Raw genomic sequence first — 20,034 nt, 5'->3', positions numbered from 1 at the left:
ATTTTTGAGAAAACATAACAACAGGTCAATGTAACTTACTGAGCGCGAGGTCTACTGTTCACAGAACTACTAGTTTAGATTGACATTAAATACACCCTCCAATATAGTTTTTTCAAATCATCAATATGATTGAAGAAAAAAAACATCAGGGAAACGGATTATTAAAATAACTTTCTATTATTTTGCAATAATTATCCAAAGTGATCAATCGATTCGTCAAATTTATTGTAACAGCTCTTGACTGAGCAGAGTTCGACGGCTACACTAGAAACCCAGCTATTACTCTATTAGCCGAGGGCCTAAATCCTTGAATTTATTAAGCCTCTTCAACTTGAAATTAGAGATACCTGAATTTATAAGTAGACGATTTATCAGAGAAGATGTTACAATTTTCACTTCTTGCCACAGTGGGTGTGGAAGGGGGGAAGGTAGAGAGTCAGCTGTGATAAAAGCGCATTGATAATAAGTGGCGCGGCAAAGTTCAAATGGTGGTGGTATAGCGGAGAAGTGAAAGAATAAAATCGTTTGTGTATTATGACAGTCAGTCAGTCCTAATCCTGTTGACAATAGCCATTGACTAGCGCACAGCACCGCACCGCACCGCAACGCAACGCAACACGGTCACCACAATCCATCAGCAGAAGCTGTCTGCCTGCTCACTCAGCAGGCGGTCACTTCAATCTTTGGTGCGCGTCATTGTGATCATTTATTTGCGAACATTTCGAAAATGACCTCAACTGTGTTTCGATTATTCGGTTTGATAGTCTTGTTATCACTTCGAGTGTCTGAAACTAAACGGCTGATGACATTGGAGGACACTGTTATTTCCACGTTCAGGGCTGAGAGCTTCATTGGCAATTGGATTTCTGGTAAGTGCCGCTGTTGTGCTCAATATAATCTGTCTGCTGCCATATCTTATCTGAACAGTTACTTGCTGATAGATTACTACTTCTTCAATTGTCTATCAAGTTTAATTGCCAGGCACTCCAATATCAATCGTAATAATGATTTTTTGAAATTATACTGTGATTGTAAAAGTTTTAGCTTGCTGAATATTTTCAATAAAGCAAGGGTCTATCAGAATAAAGTAAATCAATATAAAACGCATAACGTTAAAAGGTTGAGAAACTGCACATTCAAGATTTTTGACAGATGATAGGTTAAAAAATTTCTGCTGTTAGAAATTATTTAACGTGTGACACTCTTTTTTTTGAATGGATGAATAGCAATTTCTATAACTGATCCCCAATAAATATGAGGATTTATATCCAATATATGTTTGAGAGATCGACTTCAACTGTTTAGAATATTTTAAAAGAATATAAATAAGGTAGGTAGATTGGGTAGTTAACATATAAGTTTGCTCTTCTAACAAAACCTATAGAATAATTGACAGAACTTATCTGCGAAAGTGATTTAATCAAAAGGAAAAGCGTCATATCATAATTATTCTCATATTCTTATAAAGTTTGAAGGGTTGTATATGAACTTGATGGAGGATACATGGACGTATAAAATATGAGAACGTGATTCATAACATTGCCAATAAAGACTGCTCTGAAGTTTGAATGGATGAATTCATAATTTATTTAGGTCATTCCTTATTGGTGCTTCAAAGACTCAATAAAGAGTTAAACGTTAATTGATAATAAGTTAATAATTACGTGATAAGAGTAAAAATGTATTGAAGTAATACAATTATAAGAATGTAGGCTATTTACTAAAATGTATTGAAGAATGTAATTGAAGTCTATTCTTTTGAGTTCTCACGTGATTCAAATATATACACTCTTTTCCAATTTCTATTAGCCTACATTAAACAGTTTGGACCAACAAATAATTAATTTAGAGGCACTAATATGTGATGAATTTTATATGTCAAAGTACCTATCAAATTATTGGTTTGAAGAATACATTTAACGAACAATAAAAATTTATTTTTTTGCAAAAATGACTGAATGACGAAAATGACGAAACATGTTGAGTCCATGAAAATAGAAAAATAAAAGGGTACTTATTGATTTGTTTTGAAAATATCGAGTACCGGTACCTAGTCCTAGAACATACTGAGCACAATTTCTAAAATAAATATGAATTTATAGGTACCTACCTCATATTATAGCTTTGCCTACTCCGAAGCTGGATGAATGCGGAAGCCTATATTTTGTAATAAAAACTCAGTCCTGCTTTAAATCCCCGTTTTCTGACTGATAAACATGACTGCCTACAAACCGCATGGTTTCCTTAGTTTTGTATTTCAAGTTTATATATTCCAATCTTGACCATAGACCCCAGTAATATTTTTCCAAAAGTGAATTAATATCTGCTCATAACGCCGCTAATCTTTGTTTTGGCGTAGACTGATGCGTGTGTTAAGTTATTTGATACAGTTCAACGTTTACAATGAATGTCAGTGTTCATTCACTGTCTTTACAGTAACTCTCAATATATTGAGATTATTGAGTGATCAAAAGATGTTGCGCGGTTTTTGCCGTATTTTTGAAAGTAAGCTACGGTCATAAAATAGTTCTTTGACCTAATTTTAGGAGTTTTATATCATAGTCCTAAACCTTATTTCAATAGTTCTATCCTTTATGAAATATGTTTTCCAGATACTGAATTGACCTTTGTGAAAGATAATGCAATCACACTCTTGGACGTGACTTCCCAGAATCAGAGTATTTTAGGAGAGGAGTCACTCCTTGTAAGTTTCGAATTTATTTTTTTTCTCATTAATCAAGAAAAATAACATCCAATATAGAAAAATTATGTAAATTTTTCAACAGATTGATAACAAACTCAATATTGTTGTTTTCAAACAGTCAATAAGTTTTTGTAGTTAAAAGTATGGTAGACTAGTTGATAGAGACCATTCATGATGAATTTTGTTTTAGATTTTATCATTTTTCATTTATCATTTATTTATTTATGATTTCTACAAAGTAGCACTGATTGGGAGAGAATTAAATTTTATACTCTCTGGTATTATTCTATATTGATTTGTTTCATTTAAACTTCTTAAATGGGGTTTACCATGATAAAGAAGTTTGTCCTCCCGGACAAATGCTATAATGTCTTTGCACTGCTTTGGCTTGCTGGTTGCCCCCTGCCAATGTGCAAGTGCCCCCAGTAATTTAAATCAAAATATTTTTTTATTTTTTCAAGTATTTAATAGTGAAACAGGAAACAAATAAAATATTATGGAATTCCTCCACAAAGACTAATCGGTGGAGAGTTCCATAGACAACACAAGCAATCACAAAATAAAATGATGATAATATAAAAAGATAAGCTCAATAATAAAATAATGATTATAATGAGTTTGATACAAATTCAAATGTGTGCGACTCGGACATTATTCTTTTCAAATAGTAATTATTTTCTATCAAAAATACATTTTTCTTCAAATTTTCTATCAAAATACATTATGAAATTAGATTTATCTTAGAAGATGTATGTATTGAGAGATGAATTTATTGATATGTATTATTCAGATTATGTAGGCCTATATTTGATGTAGGTAGGTATTTTCTAATACTTGGAATAAAAAGTAGTCTATTTGAATTTATTCTTTAGGTACTAATTTTCAAACATTATTTAAAATCAACAACGGCAGAGAATTTATCCCATTTAAATACACATGTTTTGGAAAATTGGGATTAAAATTGAAATATCATCTACTTTACAACCAGAAGACATCTTCTAGGTTATAGCCGAGTTATCTTCGTGGTTCAAACTTCATTACACTTGACTAAAATTGAAGTGTAGATGGAAACAAAAATGGTTTATACTTGAAAAATATTCACAAATAAGAATACACATTTTGAAACACATGGGAAATGTCAATATTATGTAATCAGAATCACATATTTATGTACCTACATAAATTATGTAATACAAGTATAGAATAAATATGAAGAATCTTATGTGAATAAGTTCCTTCCCAAGTAATTACTTGCTAAATAAACAGTGCTTTAGGTAATATATAAAGTAATTTACATACTATTTAGTATTAAATTTTTGCAATTTTTACTTAAGATTCAATAGTTGCAATTATATGGCCTAATAACAAATACGGTAATCAATCTACAGTTGTGCATTGTCATAAATAATGAAATTCAATATTCTCTCTTCAGAAACGCTACAATGCAACTTCATACGATGTATCAAGTGATAAAGAGTGGATCGCCTTATCACATAATTGTGACCAAGTAAGTAAATCATTATTAGCCTATAAAAGCAAATCTCTCCAAAATGTAAGCATTTCATCTCAAAATCGCAAATAACTAAGTATTCATTCTTTGTATTTTATAGGCCTATTGGTTCTATTCGCGTATAGTTGGTTAGTAATGTTTATGATTTGAGAACATTATTACCTCCAAGTTTTCAAGTGGAATATAGCCTACTCGTATGGGCTATGGGGTCACTGTTATATTGAAGTAACTTTGACTAATTCATCAAACACAGTGAACCTGAAGCATGCTATGGTCTTGATTTATCATCAGTCAAATTAAGTTATAGGTCCACAATAAATTATTGAAGGATAGCAAGTACCTATCCTAAAAAGCTATGAAGAATAATATGAGAGAGCATAGTGTTTGTGTTCATGTTTATAACATAAAAATTATACGTTATAATTTAGGGTTAAGTGTAAGAGAGGGCCGACTGCGCCCTAACTTCGCCCTCCTAGGTCAAAATAAAGGCAGTCATTCAATTCAATTCAATTTTTTCAAACTCATTTCATGAACTTCATAAATTTTTGTGATGTTTCAATTGAAATACTTACCTTAACTAGGCTATGTAGGTATTAAGTTTATATTATATAAATATATAAAATGATTGTTTGGAGACAATGCATCTAAGTAAATCATAAAATTGAAGATGAAAGTTGAATAAATAATGCAATTGAAACCCAGTTTTAATATATCTATTAAAAAGTGCCTTTTAGAGGTAAGCTTGGATTTCAATTAGAATGTTTAGCTTTTGAAAATTAGAAATCATAAACTATGAATTATGTCATATAATAGAGTTAACAATCTATAGAAGTTTTCTACCATTATGTATATCTAAGCTTGAAAACCTCCATTAGAAACCATAGACCTATCCTGAATAGAACAAGTTTTAAGACTTGGTCAAAATATCCGTGCTTGCATGAAAAGATTGAGAATTAACCAAATTTTACAAGAAGACTATTTTGTCCAAGTCTCAAATTGTTTTATTCTGAGTATAGTAATAATTATTCAGTATATAGGTACATTTTCAAATGATTGCAGAGCAATGTAAACTATAATTTATTAAAACCATAGTTTACCAATCACCGTTATGCATTTTGCAGGTATATCGTCATTCGTCTTTATGTATATATTCAGTTCATGAGCTGAAAAGTGGGTGAGTTTGAACATTCATCTGATTTAAACTTAAAATTCATTTAATCTCATTGACAACCATTTTTAAAGATTACCGTATACCATAGAAAATCATACTTTTCATATTCAGCCTACGGTAGGCCTACATACATTTTTATGTAGATATGAACTTTTTTATGCTTTGAAGAATGAGTAGTGACTTTCCAATTCAACATACTCCAATAAACCGAAGAATAATAAAAATTCAAAATTAAATTAAAATGTTCCGCTAAACAATACGTTCAAAGCTGTGAAACGAAATGGTATTAATAGAGTACCGTAAGTTCATAGAATACGGTAATGATAGCTTCAGATAGTAGATCTGAATAGGACATAATACTCCTTATAAAAGTTAGACTCCAAACCTTGAACGTCAGTAGTAGCTTCATTCCAAGTAGAATGAGAAGTTTATTATGAGAAATTTACTGCTGACAAAGTACCGTATTTCACTTTGGATACTATCATCTATTAACGCGGAATGAAACAATACATTTCTTAGGCTGGCCACTAACGATAGGGTAGGCATGTCGGTTTGATATGCGTATATGAACGAAGTTTTTGTGTCTTTCAGCGAAAGGCTGCAATGGAAAAACAGATTTACGAATTTGAGGCGCTCATATCTCAAAAAGTTAAAACCTTTAACAGAAAAAATATTTTTCAAATTTTTTTATCCATATAGAAATCCTTCAAAAAATGACAAGCAGTAAAAAGTTTTTAAAAGCTCGGTGAACAGCCTTCGGTTCAGGCAAGGATTAACATTTACAGCACCATTCGAGTTTGACTCAATGATTCGACTGAACTTCAGAACCAACAAACTTGAAAGAACTGGAAATACTTCAGTAGACAATGCAGTTAAAACAAATAGCCTATCTAATGATTGGCTTCCATGATATTGAAAGAAAGGCGTTGATATGAATTTTATCTACTAACCGATAAGATCTCTTAGGAATTTCCTTAAATTATTTTGCGATTTCTTTTGCATTTTTTTGTAATGAGGTAATAAGAGATAGAGAATGGAAGAAAAGTAAGTCATATTTGAGTTGTTGCATCAAGTTTCCAGTTTGATGTAGCTGGAGGGAAGAAACTGCAGCTGCTGAGATGGTCTCCAATCGGCCACTCGCTCGTTTACGTTCTGGAGAACGACCTGTACTATCAGCACAAGCCGGGGCCCCTGGCTGCCGATAGGCTCACCACCTCTGGCAAGGCCGGTGTATTCTACAATGGAGTGGCCGACTGGGTTTACGAAGGTAGGCATAGACTTCATTTATGAGTTATTAACAAATTTTCAATGAAAATTAATTCAATTCTCCATGTACCGGTACTCCAAGAAACAACACATATTATTGGAGCTACGTTGGAGAGACAGGCCAATTTTTAAGTAATATTTGAATATTTAAATATTATTTAATAATAAGAAATAATATTTCCGTTAATCCGAGACAATAAATTTATTGTCTCGGATTAACGGAACCAAAGCAGACCTACTCGTGATCTCATAATCAGTCAAGAATGCACTGTTAAATTTATGTACCAAGTAACATAAGCCAAATGATATATTAATAATTCTCATTGATTAAATTTGAAAACAATTTCAATTATAATTCCAGAGGAAGTACTCGGTACATCGAGAGCCTTATGGTTCTCTCCAGAGGGGACGAAATTGGCCTATATTGCATTCGACGATTCCAATGTAACCGAAGTTCACTATCCAAGGTATGGAGAGCCTGGAAGTATGAAGTGGCAGTACGCTGAAGATGTTATAATCAGATATCCGAAGGTTTGTCTTCTCTTCCAATCAGTTTTTCAAGTAATCTGCATTCCTTGAATATAAAACGATTTCTTTGGCGTAAATTTATCAAATCTAACTACCGTACCTGAGTTTATAATATTGATAATACTATTTAATCTTCGAGTAATTTCTTTACTTTACAAAGTCAGTAATGCATAATTAGTATAATCGTATTAGTATAATCGTTCACATAAAACTCACTTGTGTACAAATATTGCTTGAGAAAATGTATATGCATTTATAAATGTGCTTTTAAAAGTTATAGGTCTTGTTTTGGAGTGTAATATTCATGCTAGATCAGCCTTGATCCTCAAAGAGAATACAATATTGACATATTTTAATTTATATTTTACAAGTAATCTTGATCTATTGAAAAGTAACTGAATATTGAAAGTGATACTGTCACTCCATTTAGTTTTTTCTTACAGTAGTGGATTGATTTTGACCACACAGTACAGAGCGTATTATTACGATATGTACAATAGATTGCAAGCAGAATCTGATTTTAAATTATTGAATCAACTGCTTCTAAGAGTTAACAAAGAAACAAGAGTAACTCTGACTTAGATATTTTAAATACTATTTATGTTTATGAGATTAAGTTTGTTCTAAAAATGGGAACTGGATGTCACATTGATCAATTATTATTGTCAGGTAGATAAAATAATCGAATCTCAGGGTCTGATCAGTAATGCAGCAACTGTAACGAGTAAGGCTACCTACTCGACTTTTACTTGGTAATCGGCGCATTTCACAGGCGAAACGGCTTAACGGATGCTTTAATATTGTTAAAACGGAAATAGCCATGAACAAGACGTCATGACAATTATTATAGTGAGCGTTTTGCATTGAAAACAGGATTCAGAATCCTTGAGAGAGATTCTTATCTAGAGAGAGATAAAGAACTCCAATCTAATCTCTCTCTTAACACCAAATAATATCCCATAATTTCTCTCAGTTTTCTCTTATATATTCCTCTCAACATAAGTTGCTGTATAATATTATTCTAAAATGAAATAAAAATTTCTTGAATCTATAAACGCTGATTTTCTTCTTTATTGTAGGTTCACTTGTAGGCTACTATGCATTATACATTATTTGAATTACCAAGTAGTTTCTTGTCATATTAAAGAAAAATATATATGAATAAGGAAGAGTAACTATGTTGTAATCTTTGAGGCTTGCTTGTTTTTGTATTTTGGAATAATTTGAGAATGTTGAACTGATGAATAATACAATTCAAACTTTTTTTTTCGTCTAGGCAGGATCTAATAATCCAGTTGTAAGCTTGAATGTAGTTGATCTGCGATTGAAAAGAAGACCGAAGATAGACCGATTACCGGCGCCTGTAGCAGAAGTAACTGAGTAAGTTCTAATAAAGACTTCAATATATTAGTAACTCAACATCAACATTTTTGTTCACCCACAAATTTTATAACAGTAAGTTATTCTTGACTTTTAAATGATAGCCAAGTAATTCAGTTGTATTTGATTGACAAAACTGAAATGACTTCTATTCACAAAAAGTATATTTTCATTAGGTCACTTTTAGTATACACCGTATCACATAAATTGAGATACAGTGAGCCTGAGATTATATTGATCTTTATTTGAAATCAGTGGCCATATCGTGAGGCTATCATCTGACTCTTTATTTGCAGTGATAACATTTTAGCCGAAGTTGTATGGATTGATGACAAGAACCTAGCAGCGGCCTGGACAAACAGGGTACAAACTGTTGCAGTTACTATGGTGTGTGACAGTACTACTTCAGAATGTCACAAGGTAGACATATTAAGATTAATTTTTATCAATAAATTATCCATATTTTTTTGGTGCGAGATCATATAGAATAAATAAGTTCTTGGTCAATTTTGATATAAAAGAAAAAATACAATAACGAACATTTCTCAGCTGCATGATTCTATCGAAAAGCTTTCAAGGTATGAGTTACTTGGAATTGGAACATGATTGGAACATCATTTTCTTACAAACTTTGAATTCTTATATGTTTGTGATAAACATGATGCCTTCTAATATATTTTCTTATAATTATTCTTCCTTTTCTTCTACTTCTCCCCCCCTCCTCCTCCTCCTCCTCCTCTTGCTCCTTATCCTCCACCTCATCCTTATCCTCCTCCTACTTCTCCTCACCTTACTCCTACTTCTCCTCATGCTACTCCTACTTCTCCTCATCCTCCTCCTCCTTATCCTCCTTCTATTCCTCTTCTTCCTCCTCCTTATCCTCCCCCCTCCTCCTCCTCCTCCTCCTCCTCCTCCTCCTCATCCTCCACCTCCTCCTTATGCTCCTCCTACTTCTTCTCCTCCTCCGCCACTCCTTCTCCTTCTCCTTCTCATCCTCCTAATTCTAGTAATTTCTGGGATGTACAATATTATACTAAATTTATTTTTGTATACTATCACAAAATGATAATAACTTCTAATACTTTTGTCTTGGCATTGACAGGTACTAGAAACAAGAGAGAAGGATGGTTGGGTGGAGTATCCGACTCTGTTTTTCAAGAATGCGTCCTATTTTGCAACATTACTACCACAACCCCAGGGTGAGGCTGGGAATTTCCAGCATTTGACCATTGTAACAGACACAACGCACATTGCTCTCACATCTGGCGAGCGAATCGTCGAGAGAATACTCAAGTGGAATCATAATGAATCTTTGATGTAAGTAGGTACTTCAATATACGATAACTATAGCCTCCTCTAGAAAGATTGTATGCGGTTTATATAGGGAATTATTCTGTACACTAGAAACACCCATTAATTATTGCGATTGTTGAAAAAATATACACGAGCTACAGAATGCTCCTATTAGCAAAAGTTGCAAGGATCGCAGCATGATGGAAAGGTATCCGTAGATGTAATCGGATCTGCTCCTTCCATGATACTCAGTAATACTTTAGTCATTGGATTCCACAATGAAAAACAATACATTTCTTCTTTTTATAAGTATTCAAAATGTAATTTTTATCCATACGTAGATGAGCCAAATAATTAGTTATCTTGAAATACACATTTTGAAATGCAATATTTCAAATAAGATATCGGTAGATAAATATATGTGTGTAAGTGGAGCCCTAGCTATGAATAGTGCAGGGATCGATCTATTTCGGTGTTTACAAGCAACTTACAAGTCATTGTGGCAATGAATTAAGCCTATTTCAGGTTGAGGATTTTGTTTTTCTGACTTGTTAGAAGTTGGCATGCATTTTCTCGTGGCGAGGCCTCATTAACTACTATCTAGCGGCTCTAATCAGTAGACGTGCACCGTGCACCCCAACTCAACACATTTTTCATTCTCCACGTGAATCCTCCCCTACCCTCCCTTCCACCCGTTTCTTCCTTTGTGATCTCTTCCTCATCATCCTCACATCACCATCATTCCTCCTTCACTCATTCTCTCATTATCTCACTCCCTCACCCCCATCCCTATTCAAGCGTAATAGTTTATTCTCAACCCCCGCATTGTTCTTTGTTATGCTCATCCCTCAAAAGAATAGCTTGTTTCTCTCTCCAGAAAAGATACCTTCAGTACGGTAACCTTTGCTTCTATTTTCTTTCGTCTTATCATAATGCTTTGCCTCTGGAGTAATGAACATGAGAACGATATGGTTTAATGACACCAACGTTTAACAAGACTAAGACAGAGTTGGAGATTTCAGCTTTCTTAATGAACTCAATGTTCTGAATGTTCATTATTTACAGTTGAGATCATAGGTTCTATATTTTTGTAACTTCTCTTCTTCTACAAGTAAAAATGGATGTTTTCCCATCCTTACACAAAACTCACTCTTACCACCCTATATTCATGTAATTCATTAGTAATTTAATTTATAAAAATCATTATTGATAATTTTATTGTTGAAATAGGTGAACACATTCATTTGGACTCTTTAGGGCCGTTTCCACAGTATCAGTTGAAACTAAATTTCATCTTAAACTGGATTAAATCCATATCAAGTCTCGTCCATTATAATGAGGTCCATTTTTAGTTTAAGGCACCAGCTGATTGAATTCAGTTCAAGTTTTGACTGTGCAAACGGCCCTTGGAGGTTTCAAGTTGAGGGAACTTCTGAGGGGAGTCTTCAAGTTTTCAAATCTCAAGCTGCGTTTACATCAAAGTTATTAACAAAATGCTCATTTTTCCGTCCTTATAGATTCTATTAGATTGAACGGAACTTGACAAACACATATGCTCATCTTGTGTATGATAAGTTATGCTCAATCTAATAGAATCTATAAGGACGGAGAAATAAATATATTGTTAATAACTTTATTGGTGTAAACGCAGCTTTAGTGAAATCACATTCCATCAACACTATCCCATATGAGTTTGATTTAATTGGTTAATAGGGTTTGAATTTATTTTGTGTTTATTGTATGTTATTCAGCTACTTCTTAGCTACTGACGAATTGAGCCCGGCTAGACTCCATCTGTACGTGATAAGAGATGATGGCAGTGAATCTGAAAGGTGCCTTTCATGCGATATCTGTGGAACATCTTCAGCCATGCTAAGCAAGGACATGTCTTATTATGTATTAGGGTGTCGTGGACCTGAGGTGCCTTCCTACGCAGTGTACTCTAGTGTGAGTATCATCAATATTCAAACTAATATTCATGAGATATTCTAATCCAAGGCATTATTTTTTCCAACTAATGAAATACTGTATTGCGAATCAAAACGTCAAATATTAACAATACCGTACATAACGAAGATGCTGAACTTACTGCACGGATACTTCTCCTTATTGATTCAATTGTTGACAAAAACGATCTAGTTCGAAAAATTGAGATAAGAGCCGAACTTGGGTAACATGAACTCCTAGATGCAACTGACACAAATTTAACTTATAGACATAGTATACAGCTTACTCTGATTAAGTGGCTTTTAAAACAAAATAAATGAAGTTAAGAAGGCTTTTTTCGATAATTTAACTACTAAATACATTTAAAAAATGCTATCAACAATACTCTGAGAACAGCAAAAAGGGGGATAGCAAAAAGGGGGTTTGGTTTGAGTATTATGAATCAAGACTATATATTTATAAGGTATCCCATTTTTCCCATCTTATTATTTCAACAATTTCCCTATGTAGGAATCAGTTTGAACAACTAGATGGTAGGCTACCCTGAGAAGATATTATAATTGTACATTTTGTGATTAATAAAAACTTTAAAACATTTCAACGAATAGTTTCGACCATTGGCCATTTTCAAGTTAAAATGCAAAAATAAACAAGTTGATACTAGTAAGTTAATATATAATAATATAATATTTCGGCCAATGGTCGAAGCTAGTCGTTGAAATGCTTTAAAGTTTTTCAATAGCACATTATAATATATGTCAAACACCGGTCTTGTAGCATAGGCCGGTTTCAGAGCTCGACCGACCGTCAGTGCGTACGTCAGTCGCGCTTGTCTTTTCTATAGAGATTCCATGTATCCGTACATAGGACTGACGGCACGCACGCACACGGTCAGGACCATGCGTTTTATACAGCGTACGAATACCATCGGTCGAGCTCGTGCGCATCCGTTCCATCGGTCGACTGACGCGCTATTGAAACAAATAGAATCTTTCAGAGCTGTACTGATCTGTAGTCCGATCGCAACATATCCAATGTGCTGACACCTCTGCCCGACAATCAGCTGATATTGAATTGAATAGCATAATGAATGAATTCAATTAAAAGTGTCATATTTGAATTCAGAGTTTTTCTATACATTTCTTCTATCATTTCTAATTTTTTTATTGAAAAAATCATATATTATTAATATTATCTATATTTATTTGATCCGTAGCTTAAAGTGACTGCAAGTATTCCCAATGGTATTCCCAAATACCATTTACAAGTATTTGTATTCCCAAATATACAAGATCGAAATAACTCATCAAAATTTCTGATGGAGATTCTGAGGTAGTAGAAAAATGTATCTTCACCCCAAGCAGTGATGTATAATATAATTATAATGGTACTAAATTCCCTTTTAAATGCTCTTTGGGCGACCATCGGGTGAACTTGATATCTACCGGTACGTCTTTTAATCTTTCGTTTACGAAGATAATAAGCTGCAATTAAACAATCTGTCCATTTTGTGAGTCAGAAAAACTCAGTCCATTTTGTGAGTCATTTTGTATGGTCAGGATGGTGCATACGCACTAACGGTCGGTCGAGCTCTGAATGTGTAAAACTGATTCATCGATGCGTACGGTCAGGATGGTACATACGCACTGACGGTCGGTCGAGCTCTGTAACCGGCCTAAAAACTCGCGGCTCTTTAAGAGTGATAATGAAATAAAGGAATTCTGCTCTCTTGTAGCCTTTTGCTACTCGAGGGTGATTACGGTACTTTAAATATTGTTATGTTTTTTCCTTCAATTGGCAATTGAATATATTATTTCTTCATCAGTTAAATGGCGATCTCATTCTGCGTACTCTAATTAAGTTCACTTTTCTAAGTTCGTCTCCTTTTATTGAAGCAAGCACGAATGCTAGCTTTCACATCGCAAGTAAGGTGAGCCATGGTCCAGGGCTCTCAGCATCAACATAAACAGCAAGTTGGAGAAATAGTTTAGCGATAAAGTAATGTTATGAACTTAGTCCTTTTATAATTCCCTTGGATACCAGATTATGGAAATTTGTATTGAAGTTGCGTGGTTCAATTACAAAAGTAGTTTATTCCATGATATTGATGAGTTATCATTTTTCATTAGTATCTGGATTTGGAAGCGAGAACATGAATTAAAATCTTTACAGATATAAATAAAATTGAATTCTCAGACCCTTTACAGTTCATCAAACAATTATGAAGATTTAAAAAAAAATAAAAATCACTTTTTGTGGTTCTGTCACAGAGCGGAAATTTCATCATGTCACTGGTGAATAACTCTCATCTCCATGATGTCCTTCAAGAATTTTCTCTTCCCAAGGAAGCTGATCTGGAGATCGACTTAGCTGACAGTGAAATGAAGGCAAGAGTTCGACTCTTTTTGCCTCCAACAATGAAACATGGCATAAAATATCCACTTCTACTACGCGTGTAAGTCAAAAGTATTCTATTACGATTACTTTGATCATTGAAAGTTTTCACATTATCCTATACTATTAAACGAGCAATTTCTGATTATATGTTTATATGTTTAGATGTTTGGATGTTTATATGTTTGTATTTCACCGGATCTCGAAAACGGCTTTAACGATTCTCACGAAATTCAGAAAATAGTAGGTTTATAATATAAAAATTCGATTGCACTAGGTCTCATCCCTGGGAAAACTCGCTGAAGGACATCAAAAGGATAATTATTATTCATCCTTGGAAAAACAGCTGATAATAATTATTACGTCGTCTGTTGATGATGGAAGTGAGTGAGCGAGTCCATGTGTGTGGGACTGTGTCAAAATTATGACTCAGCTGTTGAACTTTTGTAATAATTCAATCAGGTACTTAGTGCCGGTTGCAAAAAAGCCGGGTTATTTTCAATCCTGATTAATTCCAATAGATCCATCTTTTTGAAATGGTCTTCTCTGATTTGGTTCACGTGAAATTAATCAGGATTAAAATTTAACCGGCTTTTGTTCAACCGGTCCTTTGTGAGGGAAATTTTTGCATTCCTCTGGGAATTAATGTCAATTTACTGTGATTAGAACATTTCTGTATGAACTATGAATGTTATTATAATTTCTTTTTTCGTAATACATTTTTTATGTTTTTCTACTCCAGAGCGAAGCTTGGTCCCCGATATTGTATCATAATATTATATACTGCAGCATAATATATAATGCACATATTATTGTATAAGTAAAATACTTGGTGCACAATTTATTAAATTCAAATTGAATTTTCCTCCCCCGTAAAAAAATATAATTTCAAATCCTCAAAAACTTGTTTTTGATGTGATTTTCAAGCTTTCAGTTGTGTATTTTCATCATAACTTTCCCATATTTTCAATAAAAATTGAAATGATTTACTATAGGTGTAGCGAGTAGGTTAAGACGAGCGACTTCCTAAAAAATGAAACAGAGACTACAGTTGCACAAGTACAACCTCAGCAAAAATTGATAATGCCGCTCTCGTTATAACACGACATTCTCTTAACAATAATTTAAGCAGTAATTTTTCTCTCTTTCTTACTCTCTCTTTCTTCTAGGGTTGTATGGCAGAGAGGACCAGTAGTCCTAACTCCGCCCTAATAAAGGCATATAATCAATCAATCAATCTTTCTCTTCCTCTCTCTATTTGGTAGAGAGTTAGTGGGAAGGATATTTTGGATATTCTTTCCGAAGAATGGACATTGATATGTCCAAAGCTCCGCCAATTTATGTAGATGCATAACAATATTATCTATAGTTATTACAAATTGCTTTTTTTATATCATATACAGTTCAATAATCATTTTCTTAGTCTATAATATGTAGATTCATCTATAATTTTGCTGTATTGCAAGCTATTGTATATAAGTGTATAAGCCAGTATATATTGTAATCTACACAAATAAAGTACTCAATCAATAAATTAATCAATCTCCCTCTCAGAGGTACCAGTACGACTTACCGGTGTGTACCGTCACAAATTAAGCACTGATTATATTTATTTACTTTTTGAATTACATAAATATAATGTTCCAGTTACGGTGGTCCAAATTTCATCTTGAACACGGACGTGTTTGTTCCTCCAAGTTTTGAGAGCTATCTGGTAACTAGGATGAATATCGTGGTGGCCCACGCTGACGTGAGAGGTTCAGCCCGAAGGGGGGACAGACACAAGTTTGCCATGTACAGAAACTTGGGGGGACCTGAAATAGAAGACTTCACAACTGTTGCCAAGTAAGTGGATAGAATCCTCTTCTTAGCTAAGTTTGCTGTCCAAGTTGTTTTTCAGAGTTGTGAAACAGGTCAGTAGCTTCCAATGTCGCAATGAAAGTCTGTCATTTTAAGGGTTTCAATACATTCTGTAAATTAGAATGGTTTTGCATGCTGTTTATTTATTAAATGAGTAACTTCGCTTATATGGTGAAAATTCATTTTATTTTTTCTGGATTATCTGTTGCTTTTCATCTATATATCTCTATTTCTTTAAGTAACTTGGACTATATACTATATTATTTTACTACAACTACTATTGCTCCAACTATTGATCAAAGAATATAATGTGTTTCATTTCTTATTTGAATGAATGAATGAGAAAGTTTTTATTCTCAAAAATCAACATTAGTTACAAGCATTTGAAATGTTAACTTTACAATAATTTGAAAGAATAGTACTCCTCACCTAGAACGAGTCTGTGTGTGAGATACTGTTGTGTGTCGGTATTGCTGTTGCTTTCAGTATGAAATCTGGCATGTGGTAACTGGGTCTATGACTTGTAGTTGACAAAACAAATCATTGAAAAACGTGAAACTAGTCTCGTTTATAGCACCATTTTCATCTCCACTCAACTAATTTGTAAGGTTGTAATATAAAATAAATTTAGTTTTTTCATTTATGAATAAAAGAGTTGTTGTCCATTTGCTTCATTTAATACTACCACCACTCCTACAAAGAAAGCTGCAGAGTTCTGTTTGAATCAGTTCTGTTTCCTCATATCAGATTTCATTTTCCATCACTATAAGCATATTTTATTTCAATTATTGATAGAAGTATACGTTATATCTCTTATCTCTGTTGCTTATGTGGTGAAAATTTATTTCATTTTTCGGGATTATTTTTTGTTGATTTTCATTTATATATCTCTATTTCTTTAAGTAACTTGGACTATATACTATATTATTTTACTACAACTACTATTATTCCAACTATTGATCAAAGAATATAATGTGTTTTATTTCTTACTGCTGCTGTTGTAGTATCAAATCTGGCACGTAGTAACTGGAGACTTGAGATGGAAAATATCATGGTATTCTAGTAGCTTTCCAATAGTCAATTATTTTCAGATATGGTAGGTAGTTGAAAAATATATTTTAAGTTATTACATGACTGATATAATTTCTTTCTAGCAAGAACTACTAGTTGTCACGTCTAGCTTGATGGAAAATATAATGGTATTCTAGTAGCTTTCCAATAGTCAATTATTTGCAGATATGGTAGGTAGTTGAAAAATATATTTTGAGTTATTACATGACTGATATAATTTCTATCTAGCAAGAACTACTAGTTGTCACGTCTAGCTTGATGAATTCTGTTTCAGCTGAGACAAATAATCTAGGTATCTGTAAACGGTATCTCTACTCTATGGTTTCAGGCAATTATCAAGGAAGTTTTCATACATTGATCCGAAACGGATTGGAATGTGGGGATGGAGCTATGGAGGGTACGCGACCGCCATGACTCTAGCCAAAGATGAGGACGACGTATTCAAGTGCGGCATTTCTGTTGCTCCTGTCACCAGTTGGATTTATTATGGTAACATGATAATATAAACAGACTTCATTCACTGAACAATAACATTCCATAGATATATAGTTTTATATACTTTAATTGTTTATAATTTTCCTCCCCATACAATCATAAAACATTGATTTAATCTTTACATAACATGCAAATGCTGTTCACTTTTCATGTGAACCGTACTCATTTATATCAAACTATCTGTCATTCGAACATTTTTAATCCGTTATCCTCAATTAATTTACTATTTATTCATGTTCCCCATAAAATATGAATATTTATGAATCAAACTTGACAATTTGAAAAAGTTTTGTTGGTCTCTTCAGATTGAAATCAGTGAGGTTGCATTTCTGTTTGTTGCAGACTCGATCTACACAGAACGCTACATGGGTCTCCCAACTGAAGATGACAACGCAGTAGGCTATAAAAACTCTGATGTGACGCAGTTTTATGAGAATTTCAAGAAAAAACAATTTTTGCTAATACATGGAAACGGCGATGACAATGTTCACTATCAACAAAGTATGGCACTTGCTAAATCACTGGAGAGGCATGATATATTCTTTATGATGCAGGTAAGGATTAATTATCTTATTTTTGATACTCGGAATATAGAGAAATTATTATTTTTCGACTTGGAAGCTTTTGGCTTATTTTGTTTATGTTTGATGACGTATTTCAAGGTGGTTGAATTTAATAAGAGTACGTGTAACCAGCTTGTCACCAGAATAAAATTGTTCTCAATTAATCTGTATAAATAATTATTTGATTGGCATAACGTCAACTCATTAAGATATGAAATTTATCATAAATTTATGTGAATTTTATTGAAAAATACAGATGAAGTAGCATCTGTAATTAAAATCGATTGTTATCCAAATTCTTTCAAGATTTTGAGCTTGGTAAAAGCTGGTAATTTTCATGAAAAGCTGGGAAAATTAATATTTTGTATAAACAGTTAACGGACAACTTGTTTTCACAGAGCTACCCGGATGAGGATCACAGTCTGGCACATGTTAGGCTGCACTTCATTCACACAATGGAGAGATTTTGGGCCAATTGCTACGGATTGAATTCGACAACAACTTGAGCATAAGAAAATTGAACTTATCAGAACTGATTTCTGAAATCCTGTGATTTTGGATTTATTCTGATGATTACATCTATTCTGATAAGTGTCAAAGGAGTCTCCTGATAGCCAGTGAATGACTTTAATTGAATCTTACTTGTTTGAGATGCTATTGAATAGTTTATTAAAGATTTTTTGTTCTGAATCATGAAATGAAATTCAGCTGAACATTTTATTCTGAATGACAACTTTAAGAAAAATAAAAAACAGAAGAGAAACATAGCCTACTCGATAATTTACATCCAAAACAAGAATATTGTAATATGAGTGTATAAATATTTTCATTATTCTACTAATTGTAATCGATGAACTTGGAATTACTAGGAGATTGATAGATTAATAATCTATTAATGTTGATAGATACATTATTTTGTTGGAGCAGTGGAAAGCGTAATTTCCCTTTAGGCTGCTGTTTACGCCGCGTAAGGCCTCAACTATAATGTCGTCGGCGCAGTCGTCGTCGATTGGAATTTTTCGCACAAACGTGAACCTAGCAAAAGATTGTAATAACATGCTGAATTTTACTATGACATTTCCACTCTCGTATACTGATTGCATTTCGAAATTGAAAGTCTGATGGATACAAGATAGATAGAATGTGAGAAATGAAAATCGATAATGCTCTCAATTTGTAATAGAGAAAAACTTCCATTAAGAAAAATCTTGAATTCTCCATTAAGTTGTAGGTAATGTAATAAAAGTTGAAGTCCTTGACTTTAGTTCGAATTGTGTGACGTACGGTACACATATGAAAAATCTTCACTCCATCATTTTCATATAATTTCATTATATGAAATTATAATATCATTTTGTGATAATGATTTCGTCCTATCAGTCGAATTTCACAACTTATGGCCTATATCGACTACTTTAATTGAATATTATATAATTCCTAATTTGAAGGATTTCCTCTAGTCCATGGCTAGTCATAGTTGGAAATCCAATCAGTCTTACCTATTTTAGCATACTCCACCATGTAGCCTTTACTATCTATTTGAATTTGATATTTGTACCTTGATTGTATTTTAATCTCATTTGTGTGTCTATGTTTTTGAATAAAGAAATTAAATAAGCTATTATCAACACACCCCTTTCACGCGCTTGCGCAAATAGAAGGGAGAAATTCAAACAAGGGAATATCTTATTGTTTACGTGACCTATTCTAATGTCGTGATGATTGTTACTAGCTTATCACACATCACAGAAGGTCCGGATAGTGCGATAATGGTGTAGTTGGATCACGTGACCTATAATTTATATGGGAACAACAAGCCGAGAGTGCTGCTGTTCTTCAAGCTTGGACAGCG

At 33.3% G+C, this 20,034-nt stretch overlaps 1 protein-coding gene across 1 annotated transcript; it reads left to right on the top strand.

Annotated features, from left to right (window-relative positions):
* The first annotated feature begins 327 nt into the window (after window positions 1–327).
* Window positions 328–18,981, top strand: LOC111044516 (venom dipeptidyl peptidase 4). Its single transcript, XM_022329682.2, has 15 exons — window positions 328–869; window positions 2,613–2,704; window positions 4,137–4,211; window positions 5,336–5,388; window positions 6,459–6,652; window positions 7,013–7,182; window positions 8,456–8,559; window positions 8,856–8,979; window positions 9,662–9,876; window positions 11,604–11,799; window positions 14,070–14,254; window positions 15,841–16,038; window positions 17,453–17,613; window positions 17,962–18,173; window positions 18,581–18,981. Exons 1-15 carry the CDS (start codon window positions 728–730, stop codon window positions 18,686–18,688), a joined length of 2,229 nt encoding a protein of 742 aa, XP_022185374.2. The 5' UTR covers window positions 328–727; the 3' UTR covers window positions 18,689–18,981.
* Window positions 18,982–20,034: the final 1,053 nt, after the last annotated feature.

The sequence above is a fragment of the Nilaparvata lugens genome, chromosome 3, assembly GCF_014356525.2.
Source record: "Nilaparvata lugens isolate BPH chromosome 3, ASM1435652v1, whole genome shotgun sequence".
Classification (NCBI taxonomy): domain Eukaryota; kingdom Metazoa; phylum Arthropoda; class Insecta; order Hemiptera; family Delphacidae; genus Nilaparvata; species Nilaparvata lugens.
The sequence above is the reverse complement of the archived record's forward strand: the minus strand, read 5'-3'. Positions and strand labels throughout refer to the sequence as shown.

Coding starts and splice junctions, on each gene's coding strand:
- LOC111044516 (XM_022329682.2), top strand. CDS start 728: ATGACCTCAACTGTGTTTCGATTATTCGGTTTGATAGTCTTGTTATCA. Junction 5,389..6,458: donor GTTCATGAGCTGAAAAGTGG/GTGAGTTTGAAC, acceptor TGTTGCATCAAG/TTTCCAGTTTGATGTAGCTG. Junction 7,183..8,455: donor TTATAATCAGATATCCGAAG/GTTTGTCTTCTC, acceptor TTTTTCGTCTAG/GCAGGATCTAATAATCCAGT.